Source organism: Metarhizium robertsii, assembly GCF_000187425.2.
Source record: "Metarhizium robertsii ARSEF 23 chromosome Unknown MAA_Scf_3, whole genome shotgun sequence".
NCBI lineage: Eukaryota > Fungi > Ascomycota > Sordariomycetes > Hypocreales > Clavicipitaceae > Metarhizium > Metarhizium robertsii.
The window spans coordinates 177,901-195,651 of NW_011942171.1; the positions used below are offsets into that span (position 1 = coordinate 177,901).

Here is a 17,751-nt window from a genome sequence, read left to right on the forward strand (position 1 = left end):
CGTATGATTGAAAACGGATATGTCGTCATGTGACCGGCCCTTCGGAACTTCTTGCCAAATTATACTCTCAATGCAAACGTCATCTCATCAGACAATAGCAGGAGATTCTCCTCTGGACTAGGAAGATGAGGGACATACACATTTCATTACAAATCTCGTATACATGTGGGAAGGAACTTTGGTAAGCCGCAAGCAATCACGACCCGTGAAGGCACGCTTTCCCACTCGGAGGCGGTTCCCTTATTGGTATCACCTCTCTGTCTTAGGAATAGCGTCCTTGTTATTTCCTCTCCTGTGCTCAAATGCGCTAAAACCTTGGCAAATACTTTGCAAATATAATTTATTAGCCAAATTAGTACGTGGACTGATCTTTAGTTCTCAGAAGTCCCTTGCGGCTTAGTCAAGATGCCCGAAGCATGATAGTTCCTTGTCACGGGGAATATGAGAATGTATGGCACAATATTGAGAGCAACTGGGCACTAGAAAGATTGTAACTACCGATTCATTTGCATGGGAGCACCGAAATATGTCTCTGGCTAGCTCTCCTGCATCTTCTCTGTACCCTTTCAAGTATGCAAGACGCAGTGGAATCACTGTCCGATGTCCGGCTTGACTGGCGGCGTTATAGTTATTTCTCTGGAGCTGGAATTCTAGAACAGCCCGACGAGTAGAACAAACTGTCGAGTACTAATGCCTCCAACTTCATAGGCGGTACAGAGGTTCAGACTCCCACAAAACTATAACGACAGTTGGGTAGGGGGGGTTAACTGGAAACAGTGCCGATTTGGTCTGTAGGTGAAGGCCTTCAAAGTTCGCCCGTTACCTACTGTTTGCAACATAATTCGTGGAATATAGCTGACCCGGATAGAGTAAATTACGATTGTGTCTGAGTCTAGCCCGTCGTCAGGGATGAGTTTGCTCGTGGTGAAGCGGCCCAACGAGTTCTTGATACCCAATATCCGACACTCTGACTTCAATAAGATCAGCTGATTCACGACACGGTCTGGTCTTTCCTCCTCAAATTTCATCTATTACACTTGGCAGTGTATTGGATTGGTTCTCGAGCTCAGATTTCCACCATCCAAACCACGGCAGGAACATAACATCTGCATTCACGCAATACCGCTCAGCCTTGAACAAGAGACACGCATGTCGAAGCTACAACCAACATGCAGTCAGCAACTGGAGAGGACAGACCCAGAGAAGTCGCAAAGTCAAAGAGTCGTGTACGATTTGACTTTCACAATGAGACCATATCCACATGTGCATATTTCTCATCACGCTACAAGCAAACCGAAGGTCATGAGGGCTGTTGGATATGAAACGCTTTGATAACGACCACCAACGTCCTCGCATACACGCCACAACAAGGCACTAATCGGTGTTGGATGCGCAGCTCGGGGCCGGGCCATGATGTTGGTAGCTGCGCATAATGTTCCAGTCTGTTGAAATTGCTGACATTTGCTATCTTTGACAGGATGGCGCTGATTCGTCGATGCCCAAACAAAGTACGGTGATCCGGCTATCCGCCGGTTTTGGGTAGAAGCCCAAATAGGTCATGTGCTACCCTGAGCAGGGGCGAACTGCATACCCTATTCTCAGTGCTGACATCGACGCCCACACTGCATCCCAATGTTGCACACCGATGACGCACGGCATGTCCATTGCCAGTGACATTTCTGAGTTGAACTACATGTTGGTCGACAACCACTGGAGCAGGCTGCAAGCCTGGCGTGATCCAGCAAGAGGCGTATCGCCAGCGAGGGAACAGCAGGAAAGGGAGTAATATGTATGTACCGGACGTCTGACGGCTCAGAAAGGTACATTTGTACGCAGTACCCCGTTCTTCCTTACAACTGGCTGAAGGTACCTCGCAAGGGGTCCAGTACAACTGACCCAACCTTGGTGTGCAAGAACCGAGGCAGAGAAGCGCCGATGGATGTTGAAATTTCAGCGTTGTGTGGGAGATTCCTGGTCCCAGCTACCGGGGGATTGGGATTGGGGCCGATGCAGACCGGTGAGAGACGGTGAGGCAAACCCCAGTCCGTCATGAATAATTTCCAAGTTGGTATGCCTAGGCGGGCAAAACCAGCGCGCAATTGGGGTTGAGATACGGAACACGGACTAACGTAGTCGAGCTTGGCAAAAATTTGCGACAGGCATGGCCATATTGCCACGAGGTACTCCGTACGGAGTACTAGTTCTAGATATCTCGTGGCCTCCCTCCTCTGCCATTCGCCAAGAGAACAGTCTGCCAGTTTGCGTCTCCCTCCGAACCATCAGCGAGCCAACTGCATGTTGTACATTACGGAGTACACCTGGTTCGTGCTTTGCGCACAACAATGTTAGCTGCGACTTAATGCACGACGTGAAAAGCGGTGCGGATACAGCATGTCCAGTGTGTTAAAATATCGCCACATTTGGCTTAAGGTAAAGAGCTTTGAATAAAACAAAATGGTATCGAACAGCGTTGGGACAAGGGCATTCTGGCGGTGAAAGTGACTATTGAGGCTCACGGACATGGTAGAGTGAAGACTGATGAGGGTCTGGTGACAAAGAGGCAAGCAGAAGGAGGGAGGATATATTGGGGGTTCGCCAAGAAAGAGTATACGCTAACATATTGCAGTATATGATGGTATGGTGGGTGATATGGGGAACCTGGCCGCATTGCACGAGTCGGTCAGCATTCTACTAAGTAAAGTACTTATGTACTTTAGGCGAGCATAAGTCGTAAGTTGAGGCTGCTTGGCCAAGTGCCTGTGTTGTGGTCAAGCGCTGCAGATGGTAAATAGGGGAAGTACGAAGAGGTCTGGTGCATGCATGTGCGCGCGGTACCTACATGTACTTAAGTGCCTACCTCAAAAGTGCTGCCCTGTCCCCTGGGCTCCCCGTTTGTCAAGACATCAACTGCCAGGTGGCTCCTCCCGACCTAGCGGACGTGCCTGATCTGTGCATATATGTGAAGTAGGTACTTACCCGTCCAGGTTCCAAGCTCAAGCATCAATAGACACCGTGAGCCTCGCCCCTTCCGCCGAGTTCAATCCAATTTGTTTCTGTTCCCATTCATGAACTGCGCACCTGATCTCAAATCACCGGATTTTTTTTTATTTCTCGGCCTCTTCGGCACCACCCCTGCCGCAATTGCGCCCATCTGGTGTTTCTTTTTTGCGGTCCAGCACCGATTAGTTATAGCCGCCTTGGCCTGCTTAAAAGAAAAGATACCTGGGCACTTGACGACTGGGTACTTCATAGGTCTCGTGCCTGGCCTCAGCCAGTATCTCGACTGCTATTTGGAACTTGAGTACCTGGGGACTCCGTGCTTGGAAACGGGAACCTTGGAAGTTTGGTAAGGTCCCTGTAGGTACTTACCTGGCAGCCTAGGCTTGCTCACCAGCTGGTCCTTGCATCCATCCCTACGACTCAGTCTAAGTACCAGACCAGACTCCATGCTAACTCAAATTGAAGACGCCATTGACCCTAGCAGCCTAGCAGCCTAGGCCTAGCTCGCTCATTGATCGCTCCCGGGCTCAGTCGACAGACGTTGCGTGGTGCTGGTACAAGCCGGCGCTACTGACGATCCACCGCCATCGCCCCAAGTATCGTCTGGTCGCCACGGACCGTTGGCCCGCTGTTACCTTCTCCGACTTTTGACCCCTAGCTCCTGCTGAAGGCGGCGCGCCCATTGTCGTCGTTATCGAGATTGGCGGATATTGTTTATTTCTAGGAGGTGAGCCAGGGCTGCTAACTTCCATCTCTTCTTCTCCTTCTTCACTAGGAAGACCTCTCGACTCGAAGATGGAGTTAGCAGCATCAGAACTGGACTCGGCCGTGCCGCCACTGCTTTACTACGCCTATCCCGGAGCTGTATTTTCGTTCTTTCTGGCGGCATCCCTTTTTTCGGTGTGCACGCTGCACAATCTCAGGCATGAATGGCAACTGAAGGCGGAATCTTCAGGCCAGCAATATGTTGTTGGAGCCCTTTCAATATTCAATTTGACCTATCTTGTGCAGCTTATCTGCCTGGTCGTCTTCAACGGCGCAGACGAGCAATGGCCACCAGCCGAGCACAGTGTTGTCGGGAACCTGTCTTGCTTACTGGTATTTGGTATCCAGCTTTCCTGGCTATCCACTGCCACAGACCTCGTGTGGTATCCTTACCAAGGGGCTTGGATCATTGCATTGGCTTTTGAAACGACGCTTGGCGCTTTTGGTGCTGTTCAGTCGCATACGAAAACTTTGAGCCGCCATCATACCGTCGAGCTGGTATTGACAATCTTGCGATGCGTACTTCTTCTTGTTCTTGTCTTTTGGGCCTTTTTTTGGCGCTGTGTTCAGGCTATTCATCACAGGTCAGATGAAGAACATCAGCCATTACTGGCCGACGCTGCCAATGGGACCCCGTCCGGCTACGGATCAACATCTGATACTGAAGCAGCGTCTGATGAGGAGGCAGAGTACAACTGGGAGCGGCGTGAGCGAGAGGCGAAAGAAATCATGGAGAAAAGATTGAAAGAAGGCGGCAACTGGTTTACATATGCCAAGGGATTCATGGTAAGTGAAAGTCTCTGCCTTTGCCACCTACCTACCCATTCTTACGCCTGGGCCTGGAACACGAAGTCTCCATACCTTTTTAAATGAACGCTTAGAGTTGCTAACTACTCGCAGGTTCTCTTCCCTTATGTGTGGCCTGTTGGAAATCGTGTCCTACAACTTCGAGCCGCAACAGTGGGGTTATGCCTTCTGGGGTCCAATGTCCTGCATTTGTTGATTCCGAGACAGACGGGTATCATCATGGACAGCTTAGCTGCCAACAAAGAGGACAGTTCCAATAACCCCTGGGTTGCAGTGGCAGTATTCGCTGGACTGAGACTCGCAGCCTCTGACTCGGGTATCGAGCTTTTGCGCCAATGGCTTTGGATCCCCGTTCAGTACTATTCTCGTGATGCCATGACCCGAGCTGCGTACTCTCATATGATCCATTTATCGGCAGATTTTCACGATTCGAAAAGTTCTTCCGATATGATGTTAGCCATACATGGAGGCCATGCCGTCTCTAACGCAATAGAGAGCGTATTGCTCCAGGCGCTTCCAATGTTCATCGATATGTGTGTCGCTTTGATCTACCTGTCCGTTACGTTCGGTCCATACGAAGGTTTCATAACCCTAGCCACCGGAACCATCTTTTTCATCATGGCCGGCAGATTAGTGGCCGAGTCCAAGGCTGCAAGTCGGCACCGTGTGAATGCCCTATATCAGGAGCATTACGTTCGGCAATCAGGTTTGCAAGGTTGGCAGACAGTTAGCGCCTTTAATCAAATCGGCTTTGAAGATAATCGACACGCCAACGCTGTTACCAACAGGTGGCTTAGAGAGCAACAGTATATTCTGAGTTGGTATATTTCCATAGCTTTCCAGACGGTGGTTCTTACATGTGGTCTTCTGGCTAGTGCTTTTCTGGCAGTCTATCGAATTCAGAATGGAAAGGCATCCGCAGGTCAATTTGCAATGCTCTTGATGTACTGGTCACAACTGACATCACCGCTACAATTTTTTGCCAAACTTGGCAAGAGGATGAGTGACGACTTCATTGATGCAGAGAGACTCCTTGAAATCATGAAGACAAAATCTACAGTTGAAAATAAGAAAGGAGCAAGGCCATTGAAGTTTGTAGCAGGCAACGTTACATTCGATAATGTTACATTCAGCTATGATGGACAGAAAGGTGTTATTAAAGGAATTTCCTTCGAAGTTTCTGCAGGTGAGACTGTAGCGTTTGTTGGGGCAACCGGCGCTGGTAAATCTACCCTGCTGAAGCTCCTTGACCGATTTTACGATGTTACCGACGGAAGCATAAAAATTGATGGTCAGGACATCCGTGACGTGGACCTTTTCAGGTAAGAAATCAACAATCTGCTCATGTCAGACAACGGGATACTAATTCCACCGTCTGCTAGCCTTCGTGATCGAATTGGCATCGTTCCGCAAAACCCTATATTATTTGACGATACCATAATGAACAACGTTCGATACGGAAGAATTACGGCTAGCGATGAAGAAGTATTTGACGCCTGCCGTGCAGCCTGTATACACGATAAGATCGTAGGCTTTACACAGGGTAAGAAGAGTCCTATTTTACCCTAGTGCTAATGGGATTTAACAGTAGTATAGGCTATGAAACACGGGTTGGTGAACGTGGTGTGTGAGTATTACATCTACCACCAGTCCTCAGCACCGTGAAGCTAACAACCCCAGAAAACTATCAGGCGGAGAGCTTCAGCGAGTAGCTATAGCGAGAGCAATCTTGAGACGGCCAGATATTGTCTTATTAGACGAGGCAACTAGCGCTGTTGACACCGACACTGAGCAGCAAATTCAACTATCATTCAGACGGCTCTGCCAAGGTCGTACCACGTTTGTTGTGGCGTAGGTACTGGATACCAGATGTTTCAGATGCCCCTACTAACTATACTAGGCACCGTCTGTCAACCATCATGAATGCCGATCGTATTGTTGTTGTAGAAAACGGTGAGGTTGTTGAGCAAGGAAATCATAGCAAGCTGATAGTGGCCAATGGACGATACGCGGATTTGTGGTCAAAGCAAGTCTTTATACGACCACGAGACAACCCCGACCCTGTAGACTTGATTGATGATAGAACGGCAGTGGTTGACGACCTGGCATCAGAACAAACCGCAACCGAATTGGGACAATCTGAAGGAACAGACTCAGATAGTGAGATACTGACCGCCGATGAGAACCAATCTGAGCAGAATAGCTCTGCTCTTGGACAGCATCGGAAAGAGGTATAGTCATTCGAGTTCCTCACTTCATAACTGATAGTAAATCTTCAGTTCTATAATAGGGATCCATGTTGAATCCCGTTGCTCCTGAATTTACTCCGAGACGTACGCCACGTTCTACCGATGACCATGAAATGAATGATGAGCAAAATATGTTGGGATGTTCGAAATTTGGTGGAGACATCCGCAAATTTGCCGAGTTGAGGGAGCGGCAATCAGAACTGCGGAAAGATTCATCGCAAGTTCTAAGTACGGTTGTTGAAGATCGATTCAGAAGTACAGAGGATTCAGTAGGCGCTACCCAGAACACTCTACAGGACACATCTCAGTTGGCGGTGGGCAAGAAGAAGCGCAGTGGTGACCAAAATCTCTCAGAGTCAGACGGCTACCCCGACGGTGAGACTTACTTTTCGACCGCAAAGAGCCTTCATGCTAATCGGACTACGTCAGGCTTTGAACAATAGAAAGTCTCATGGCCCTCGGAAACTGTGACCTTTTTAGAGCCACCCTTGCACCAGTTTCTACAACCTTCCCATTATCAAAGATTTCAGGTAGCTAGTGGATCATCGGAAAACGTTGAAGAGCCTGAACCTCGCTCCCGCTCGGAGTTTATTCCTAAAGTATTTCCAATGGGTGATGTAAGTGCTTCGCGTAGATCTTGTCTTTCTCATCTAATTCTCTCGTTCCAGGTTGCACGGCGCGTCTCAATTTCAAAAATCAAGCTTAATCCGGCGTTTTCTTATATCCCAAAGCCCCTCCATGGTAGTCAATCGTCAATACAGCAAGCTCTTCCAGCTCGCATCTATCAAGAACAACAACAGAAACGAGGGCAGGCAGGGCCAAAGCTACCTACGGCAGTCCATCCCAGCATTAGGCCCGGCAGCTCCTCCGATCTCTCAACTCCTTCTCCTTATATATAGAGATCCATCTTGGCATCTCATCGCAGAAAATGGACAGCTATTATCACGCAAGTCCAGCAACAGCCTGTTGCTGATATCGAATCGACAATCACCAGTGATCAGAACCACTGAGTCAACCCGCATGTATCCAAATATACGAATGAATGTTATTCCGTCATGGACAGCTACTTGGAGAGCATAGTTTTCCCCTGTTTTCATTAAATCAGCAATATACCGCTGTTTGGCATGTAGCAGTAATTTGTTATGCTATAGGCTAGAGCTGAAGCATACAAACACTGATGAATTATTATTATTTTCACCGGCGTAGAGTGATTGCCTATCGGCCGAGGCATATGAATGTGGGTAAAAAGAAAGAAGCCCTACAGTTTTAGACGCATTCGTGGTCCAATCGGAGGAAGAAGAGTTTCAAGAAGATAGAGAATCGTGGTAATAACTAATTCATATTTTACTACCACATATCGATTTGTCTCCCTAGGTATCTATGTGTCTTTATACAAGGATGTACCTTGTGCTCTTGGAAATCCCTCCCCATAGCTCATCCCATCTCCCCAATGCTCGTTAATTTACTGTCCAGCACCACCCTGACCTGGGTTACCGCCTGACGCACCTCCTGGCGCACCGCCACCGCCCATCATGTTTCGAGCCCTACAGACAAGTATGCATTAGTCAACTATTCGATCTTCGCACGGGAGTGGTGTAGATTGAGCTTGCTATTGAGAAATTTTTTTTTGCTTACATGTCAGCAATGTTTGGGTCAGACATGAGGCTGTTCAGGTCGGGCATGCCACCGCCGCTGCTGAACTGATTAGCCATCTCACGCAGGCGAGGGTTGCTCATGAGGTTGTTCATGAGGTCTGGATTGCTCATGAGGTTTTGAGCCATGCTAGCAAACATGGGATTGCTCATAATGGAACCCAGATCAGGCATGCCGCCGGCACCACCGGCACCACCGGCGCCGCCACCGAACATTGATGCGAGATTGCTCAAGTCGGGCATGCCTCCAGCCCCGGCCCCGGCCCCAGCCCCGGGTGACGACCGTGGAAGGCTGACTTCCTCAGCTTGCATCTCTTCCACGCGACGCTTGGCAGTCTCGTAGCCCTTCTTCATGGCCTCGGAGCCGCCATTGCCCTCATACTCAATACCCTTGTTGTAGGCCTCCATGGCGCCCTTGGCATCGCCAAGGGCAAAGCGAGCGAGACCGAGACGAGACCAAGCCTTGGTGTAGGTAGGGTCAACAGCAACCGCGGCCTCGGCGTCGATGCGAGCAGAGGCATGGTCCTTGGCGGCAGAGTGCGCAGCGGCACGGTTGGACAAGAAAACGGCATTGGCAGGGTACAGCTTCAAGGCCTGGGTATATAAATCGATGGCCGTGGGGTAGTCCTTCTGGGCCATGGCGGCATTACCCTTGCTCTTGAGGCCCTCGGCCTCCTTCTTCTGCTCCTCGGTGGGCTCGGCGGCGGCGGCAGAAGCGCCCGCAGGGCCGCCGGCCGCAGGGGCAGACCCGGGTGCACCAGTGGAAGCCTTCAGCTTCTCGTAGACGGAGTAGATGGACAGCAAGCTCTGGGAGCCGACGGCGGCGCGGACGGCGTCCTTGTCGGCGGGGTCAACCTTGAACGACTCGGCGATGCAGTTTACGGCGACCTCGACCGAGTCCTTGTCGTCGGCGGTGAGGGTGCCGTCGGTGGTCGAAGTGCTCAGGAAGTCGCAGATGGCGAGCGCAAGGCGCTGCTTGGAGGTATGCTGAGAAGCCTGCACCACACACCCCGCCCTGTTAGCCATGTCAAAAGAAAAAAAAAAAAAAAAAAGAATGCTGTGCTCAGAGTGGCCTCGCAGTTGATGCTGCTTGGGGGAATGTGTCTGCGTCTGCGGTCGATGGGATCCCCCGCGATGCAATCGTACGTACCATTGGCACTGAGAAGGGGCTTGCGTGACAAGCAAGCCGGGGACAGGAAATCGACGATTCAAAGATGCTAATTACTTCTATATCGGAGGATGGGAAAAAAGAATGGGCGGGCAAAAGCTCTCTTGGAGGTTGATGGTTGGGCTGCGTGGGCGATTTTGCCCCGCGGCACTGACATTGTCACATTCTGTGGCTTCCAGAGTCCAGGCGGAGTACTTGCACCTGGCCTGTTCGCCGGGTCCATCAATTCTATTGACATCATGCGCTTGTGGAACCTTCCAAAGGTCTGCGTCAGGCACTGCGGCCTTGCGTGGCAGCCGGCTTATGGACCGAGTGCGGGGCTATGAACGTTTTAGTGTTGGACATTGAGTGTTGATAGTATTGTGTAAAGTGTCTGTCCGTCTTGTTCCAACATTAAAGTTAAGCACCCTGCAATGTGCATGTGGAATAAACTTTCTTCAGTTATCACTCATCATGCCGCCACCGACAAGCGACTATGCCTCTGACCGCCCCAAGAAATAACAGCCGTGAAGAAGGAGGGAGATGCACTGCCAACCATGTGTGCTACTATTCATTGCCGTCTAATCAATACCAACAAACTCCTGCCTGATGAACTATATGTACCATCCCCAGTCTATGGGAAGAAACCCTAGATATCTGTAGAACGCAATCTTGAAGAATATCGAACGACCGACCCGGTCTACTTCTCCCCACGCTTTCTGTCAACATTCTTGACTCGTCGGTTACTCATTGCCGCCACTCGCCTCGATTTGGCATAAACCCGGACCACGTCCTTCAGCACCACGAACAGACATCCGCCAACTAAGCTTCGTCCCCATTGTTGCTGGAGCAAGCCCGACCGACCGCTGACGCCGGCATATAGTGCCCAAGGATTTCGCGACCCTGAGGACGTCCATGTCTTGGGCAATGCAAGCCGCAGTGCTTCCCCCATGGCAAAGGAAACACCGGGAAGAATGAGAGCTCCAACCACAGCATTTGATATGCTCGACAACAGGGCCCCCAAACCCATCCTGCGGGCTGGGGGAGCCTGCGGAGCTTCGTGTTGAGCCTGGACCTGGCCCTCGGCAGCATTTGCAGCCTCGTTTCCTTGGGCGTCTTCACCCCCTTCTGGTGCTTGAGCGGGTTCCGCGCCGTCTGCCCGGTTTGCAGGTTCATGGGCTTGACCTCCTTGCTGCTCGGCGGCATTGTTCTCGTTTGGCTCTCCGTGGTCCCCGTTTCTGTTAGGAATCGCCGCCTCCTGGCCCTCTCTGAACTCCTCGACCTCCTCTATACGAAGTTCAATCATAATCTCAGCATTCGCACCTGGATTGTCATCGGCATCTACCTCCCCATGCATGATCTCAATGCGGTCGATGCCGTTTACCTGTGGGTCATCCTCTTCATCGTCTGGATCGAGAGCATCAAGAATGCCTTGTAACAGGCCGACAACGCCGCCATCTCCATTGCGCTGTGCTTGTCGGCGTTGATTGGCGCCTTGTTGCCCCTCGTTTTGTTCAATAGGTGGCAGCCCCATAATCTGTCTATTCAACTTGATCTCGTAGGGCAGCACAAACTCTCGCCATAAATTGTAGTAAATGGAGCGTACGTAGGGGAATAGAGTCATTGCAAGTCGCGGGGACGGGGGCCAAGTGAGGAACGCATCGTCGTGTATGATTTGATACATGCCGTACTAAAATCCATCATGTTAGCAATCTCGCATCCTCTGGTACAGACGGAGCAGGGCAAAGGGTCCTCGTACCAAGGAAGCTGAAGGTAGGAATATCTTGTTGCTCAGGTTGGGTAGCAGCTGGCTGAACAGCAGTGTCGGCGCAATATTCATCATGACCAGCGCGCTCCATATACGTTCTCGCACAAATCGCATGCCCCCCGCGTTCTTTGCGTCGATGACCATCTTAGGACCGAGCAGAAACCGCATCATGGTGTCTTTCCCAGCAAACGACCAGAGGGCCAAGGCGCCATACATCTGTAAGCTGAACTGTACGCCCATAGAAACTCCCGTGAAGAGTATAAACGGGCTGGCCCTTGTAAATCGACTGCTAATCGCATCGTTCAGTGCGACAACCAAGTCCCACGGCCCTTCCATCTCTATCGTGGATTTGCATACAGGACACTGCAGCGGCTTGTTGTTACGCTCACAGTCTGTGACCCATGACAGCATGCAGTCTTGATGTGCCTCGAGAGTACAGGGACAAGGATCGACCCATGAGCCTGGGGGGTCAGATGGATCCTCGTCTGTCAAACAAATGAAGCATCGTCGTGGTGCATCGGGATGTCTTTCGGCTTTAACAACTTCTAGCGTCTCGGGCGGTGATATCGTCGCCTTGTCGGTTGATGCCATTTTGGACCAGCGGTGCTACGCTCTGGGAAGCGAAGCCGCAAGATTTGCTTTCAGAGCCAGGTTGGAGCCGTTCGTCAAGTGTTCATAGTTGGCGAGAAGTGTGTAGCCGTTTCTTGGTCGAACCGTAGCCAACTGGCATCAGTGAGAGTTATCGCCGGAATGTGAAAGTAATCGCGGACAAATGAAATGCCGAAAAATATCGCGTACGAGCCCGTTACTGCCCTTCTGCCTGTAACACCAGTGCGGATGTATGTCGGGTTTGCAAGTTGGACCGAGTGATGGTTTGGACTCCGAGGCTGTTTGCTTGTGCTGATGTCACGCCTCTCAACAAACGGTAGGGACAGCAGTGAGCCAATCATGGACCTGCAGCCTCAAACCCACTCAACTTGTGATACCGAGCCCCACCGCCGACTATTAACCCGCAAGCCGTCTTCGGACAAAGACGAGTCCAAGCCGTTTTGTCCTTTTGGATGATTTTGAATCGTCCTCTTTGTTGCCAGATTCAACACCTATCAAGTGTAAGCAAATGAACGTATATGAGGACTCGTCACAACACATGATCTCAATCAAAGACGCTCAAAGGACTGAGAAACCCGTTGGCCTACTAGGAACAGGGTAGGTAAAGGATCCCCCGTTGAATGTCTCCAAGTCTCAATACAATGCAGCTATATATATCCCGGTATTGGAATACAATGTGACACACACACACACACACACACCGTCTGTTTTGGGAAACGAGGTAAAACAATAGATCTTGAGAAAATCTACCTGGGGTGGCTTGGTAGCTGTCATCGTCCAAGTAGAACGCGTGGTAGCCGTCATTCCCAACCTCGCCACCTTCATGAGCAAGATGAATCGTAAGCTCGTCATATGCCGCAACCAATCGGCTGGATGCCAGTGTGCTGCAGCTAACGTCAACTATGACACCCTGGTATAAAAGTAGTAACGCATTTCGAATTTCCAGAACCACCGCACCACACTGTCCCTTGGTTCGTGCGTCAAAATGAGCAAGTTTATGGCTGCAACCTTTTGGGCTCTGGTGCATAGAGCCAAGCACAAGGAAGTGCCCACTAATGGCATACATGTATGTAGACACAATATATATATCTTGCCATTGCTCTCTGGAATGTCCTGAGTTGGCATGGTGTTTTTGTTGGCGAGACTCGCACACTCTATCCAAAATGTCGGTACACGGCGTGGTGCAGAAGCTACTCTTGGGACTTGAGTTCTGTCTCTCGGTCACTGCAGTGGTCTGTTTTGTCCGGAAACTCCCTGAGCATGCAAATGATGAGAAGATGCTTGGACATTTCGGTTGCAATGTGGACTTGCGTACAGGTCTATGTTTTGCATCGAACCCAGAAGCCATCGACACGGTCACCAAGATGAACTCAAGGTATGTCAGGAGAAGAAAGCAAAAGAATTGAGCAGGACTAACAACTCCGAACAGGGCTCAGGAGTCCAACTTTGGATTAGCAATCCTCTCCTTGGTAGTTGTACTTGTTCGATTCGTGTCTTGGCGGCTGAATTACAGCCCTCGATATGCCAACTTGGTCTACGACTTGCTGTTGTCGGGGCTGTGGTGTTTCAACTTGGTCCGGCAGTTCACCTCGACAGAGCTGGCAGGCTGCCGATATGAGCACGTCGGACAAATAGCTGAGCTGGGCATATGCAGAATAAACGTTACCTGCGTAAGAATGGCCACGGTCGCCATAGTGCTGTACAGCGGGCGAGTGTTGGTAGACGTCAAGTCCATAATGGAAAGCGACCATAGCATTTTGTTGCATGAAAAGAGGTGGGCGCAGGTCGAAAGTGGCGATGGTTATGAAAATGAGCTACAGAAGGCACAGGCAGGATCTTTCAGTCCCGTCCTGGCTTTTTTCCCGGACACACATCGCGAAACTTGACTGACGTCCAGCGCATGAAGACGTACATAGCAGAGGGACTTCGTAATGGTACATGGGGGCACTATTTACCCTAGCGAGGGAGTTATTTGTCTTCTGGTAAAACTTCACGAATACATTTGCGGCACAGAAGCTCAAAATATCAAACCAAGTGATCAATTTGATGCCAAAGCCTATCGAACCAACCCCGTGCCATCAACCGCCTCATCATAGGAAACCCCAAAATAAAGAGCGGCTTGCGTCCCACCCCCCTCTCAGACGCACAAAACAACTCGAGGCGCTCCAGCTAGACCCTGCTATTCTACTTCACACTTCCTTCATCGTCGACTCATAACCTGGTAAAGCAGGCGTGATTGAGGAGGATGAATCCATTATTTGTGCTACAAAACACAGACTTATGTTAGTCATGCGGAGTTGCTGGACTTGGACAGGCTTGGGCTCGACTTACAGGGCAGTTGGCGCAAGTGCAGTTGGAACCGCAGTTGCATGAGCCAGAGGTAGAGCATCCGCAATCGCCAGCCATGATGACGTGAATGGTTTGAAGTCTTTTTGGGCAGGGGGTGTAAAAGTGCTTGTTTTCTCTGAAGGCTGTGTGTTGACAGAAGTTGAGGGGGACAGCCAGGCGAACAGTTTCGATGGGAGGATCAAGGTCCCTTTTAAATCTGTTTGGACAACCGCTAAAGGGTGGCCAAGATCCCCGGCGTCAGCTCCTTCCCCCACTTTCAACCGCCACAACAAGAACAACCCCTCTTTACCACCATCTAGTTTGTACGGCGATAAAGTTCACCAGACGTGCGCCGGTGCTAATTGAGTAGAGCAGGTGGCGAATGACGTTGTGGGAGAGTCTGATCTGCTGTGCTATCATCGATCACCCCCCATGACAAGGATCTCGGTAGTTGAAAACAGCACTGATTCGTGCTCCGCGCACCGCTCTATCACACCGAACAGCGACCACCGTGCCCCTCTATTGCATTTCAAGCCGGGGATTTGGTGGGCTGCCACGATGCTGCCACGGTGCAGCACTGCAGGACTGTCGAAGAGTCTGGTGGAAGGGTGAAATGGAACCTCACCCGACGTTTTTGGTAGGTGGCAGCATCCAGAGATCGGGAAACTTTGCTGCGTCGCAACTTTCGATGCATGGACTAGTCATGGGTCTAGCATGTCAGCCCTGGAAGGAGGACCAATGACCATGTAATGGAACTGCTACTTCCGGACTGGACACATCATCGACGCTTGCTGCATGTCACCCACAAGACTGCGAGGGAGCAATGACATGGCTTGTCAGTTGAACTCCTTGCCGCGATAGCCAGGGTCGGCGTTGATACCGGATCACTTGATCAGTGGGGTGTTTCACCGATCTGTATGGTCCTTGTCGCCGCTTCGTTCAAAAGAAAGCGGTCATTCATTGTTTCCATTGTTCGCACAGGAGAAGCCACTCGTCAACAAGGTTTTCCGAGACACAGTTTTACAATTGCATGGAATGCTGTGGTTGCGGCTGTATGCAGAATCTTGGCAAAGTCTGACGAGGCCAATGCGCATCAAAGGTCAATGCCAGGCACAACATGACGAGCCTACAGCAAGTCGGTTTGTGTTGCCGCTATCAACCAGACCCCACCCCACATCTGGGATCTGGGACTTTCAGAAGTTATGTCCGGTACTCATCGGATCAGACCTGACTCTCCAGAGTAAGAGCGACGCTTGGCACCTATCAATTGATCCCTCCCTACAAGCGGCATTGTACTAACGTTGTCGCCGTCGGCACGAATATCCCTCAGCACCATTCGATCAGGTGTTGTGGTCATATGTCTTCTCAGGTCGTCTAGTGACGCAGGACAACACATACCCGATGGGCCGATTCTGCTGGGCACGCAGCCTAGTCGAGGAACGGCACGACTCAGTCAATACTTTGAGATTAAAATCCGCATGAACCGCGTACGACAGATAGCTTGAAGGATCTCTACATCATCTTAATTTTTCTTTTGCACAGCCAGTAGGGAAACACGAAACTACATAATACTACGGAGTAGTCCGTATGGTATTTCAATTCTGGGTACCACCATTTCGATACTGCCGAATTTCTGCGTTCAAAGACATCGCCAATCTAAAGCCCTGGCAGTCTTTGACGATGATTCCTCTCATGCCACCAACTATCAGGCTTGTTCCCATCATTTCAGCGTAACTTATCACGGATCATCGCCTGCTTAACTTCTCCTGATCTAGACCGACGCCCACCACATGCGGTGGCTGCCAGCCACTGTCGGATCTGCCCAACATCAGTCATCCAATAAGACGGAGGTTAAAACCCGTCACCCTGGCAAGCAGATGACCCCGGAAACCCTTGTCTCCTGTTCCGAGCCTCGACGATTGTTCGTGTCTCGTTCTTGCTGCATCTGTTTTCTTCGGTAATACCCAGCTCAACGCCGAAAGCTGATCTGATGATTGGTCGGGGAAGCTGGCCGCCTATTGTGTACGGCACCTCGGCATAGGCGAAGCTCAGAGCCTCTCGAAGGAACAAGTTGACATCAAACTGAATTCCATACCTCAAGGCTGGATTCTCCGGTTTGGGGATGACGTGGTGCCAGGTTCGAATATACATGGACGTTACCCATATAAATGTGCGCGTCACGGTGCCATATGACCCCAGTGCCAGCCAGTCAAGGTAGGTTGTGAGCTCTCTGCACAGGATTTCTGGAATGCGTAAAACTCTCACCAGACCGACAACCTGACAATGAAGGCGCGGCGAGCTCTTGATTTGCTGCCGTGATAGCTGGAAGAGCGTGGGGGCAGGGTAGCTTATCACGTCTTGTCTTGCCAAAGCATACCAGATGCCGTCCTGATTTCCACGGTGGAAGTAGAGGCCCCAGTTGAACTCTTCCTGGGCTAGGTCCTGAGCGCAGTGGATTTCGTACGTGGCTATGTCAAGTCCGCGAGACGATTTGGGGTGGAAGTTGTGCCTCGATGCTGCATCGGCGTCTTCGATGTGGTACGGGAGAGAAATGGTTACGTAGAGAGAACCCGGCTCCAGGTCCCTGATCGGAGAAGCCATGCTGGCGGCGCGTATTCTGCTGGGAGGATGGCCGCGGAGTATGAGTTTTGCTGAATGACTAGAATTGAGAAAGAATGTAAGATGGATCGGCGAGGACCAGTCAATGATGTCGGGTAACACAAGCTGATTGCTTCCTTTGAATATGCGCAGGTTTTGTTGTATTGAACCAAGATGGCCGTTACAACAAACACATGTACAACAGACGCACTAGTTAACCTGTACACATTCATTCACAGGGACGTCTTGATTCACAGTCACTTGGGCTGCCTGGGCCATTTCTTCAAAACAATGGGATTGAGCAGAGTACTAAAGTACCTAAATATTACATATGTAACCAGAATCTATCAACGAAAACACGGACAGCCGGCAACTGCTGGCATACGAGTGGCACTGAACCTGCACAGCTGGCAGGGTATTTTTGCTTGCCTGGTACATAGGTACGTGACCGATTGTAGCACAACTCCGCAACAATAACATCAATTGAAATGAGGACATATGCGCCGAGGGGAGACAGAGCCCGAGGCCACAAGATGAAACCTGGTATCTACATGTAAGCCTTCACGGCTCTTCTTCTAGGTGCGCATCTTGACACCCGGGCCGACCGACGCCTTCTTCCTCGACGATGGGCTCGTTTCAAAAATAGCGCCAAGAATGAAGGTGGGTTGGCTGTTCAGAGTAGATAATAATCCCTTGCGTCTAGATGTCTGACCGCGCGAGTGCAGAGTAGTGTCCGTGATCGTTGATGCAGATGTGCACATGTGGAGGCATCAAATGTTGGCGCACCTGGCCCCTGGGGCTCCAGGATAACGACCAGGGCCTGGCACC

At 50.7% G+C, this 17,751-nt stretch overlaps 5 protein-coding genes across 5 annotated transcripts; 2 read left to right on the forward strand and 3 right to left on the reverse strand.

The window, feature by feature from the left end:
- Positions 1-3,795: 3,795 nt before the first annotated feature.
- On the forward strand, positions 3,796-7,264 carry MAA_00295 (ABC transporter; the record flags this gene model as incomplete). Its single annotated transcript, XM_007818293.2, has 8 exons — positions 3,796-4,551; positions 4,666-5,894; positions 5,955-6,115; positions 6,169-6,199; positions 6,253-6,423; positions 6,473-6,803; positions 6,863-7,196; positions 7,251-7,264. The coding sequence occupies 8 exons, from the start codon at positions 3,796-3,798 to the stop codon at positions 7,262-7,264; spliced, it is 3,027 nt and encodes a 1,008-aa protein (XP_007816484.2).
- Positions 7,265-8,283: 1,019 nt separating this feature from the next.
- MAA_00296 (Tetratricopeptide repeat protein) lies at positions 8,284-9,499 on the reverse strand (the record flags this gene model as incomplete). Its single annotated transcript, XM_007818294.1, has 2 exons — positions 8,284-8,365; positions 8,457-9,499. The coding sequence occupies 2 exons, from the start codon at positions 9,497-9,499 to the stop codon at positions 8,284-8,286; spliced, it is 1,125 nt and encodes a 374-aa protein (XP_007816485.1).
- An 821-nt stretch (positions 9,500-10,320) lies between these two features.
- Positions 10,321-11,979, reverse strand: MAA_00297 (Zinc finger, RING-CH-type; the record flags this gene model as incomplete). Its single annotated transcript, XM_007818295.1, has 2 exons — positions 10,321-11,310; positions 11,380-11,979. The coding sequence occupies 2 exons, from the start codon at positions 11,977-11,979 to the stop codon at positions 10,321-10,323; spliced, it is 1,590 nt and encodes a 529-aa protein (XP_007816486.1).
- A 1,181-nt stretch (positions 11,980-13,160) lies between these two features.
- On the forward strand, positions 13,161-13,883 carry MAA_10885 (transcription factor atf21; the record flags this gene model as incomplete). The annotated part of the gene is made up of 2 exons (XM_011412831.1): positions 13,161-13,372; positions 13,427-13,883. 2 exons carry the CDS (start codon positions 13,161-13,163, stop codon positions 13,881-13,883), a joined length of 669 nt encoding a protein of 222 aa, XP_011411133.1.
- Positions 13,884-16,176: 2,293 nt separating this feature from the next.
- On the reverse strand, positions 16,177-16,926 carry MAA_00298 (uncharacterized protein; the record flags this gene model as incomplete). The annotated part of the gene is made up of 1 exon (XM_007818296.1): positions 16,177-16,926. The coding sequence occupies one exon, from the start codon at positions 16,924-16,926 to the stop codon at positions 16,177-16,179; it is 750 nt and encodes a 249-aa protein (XP_007816487.1).
- Between the last annotated feature and the right edge of the window lie 825 nt (positions 16,927-17,751).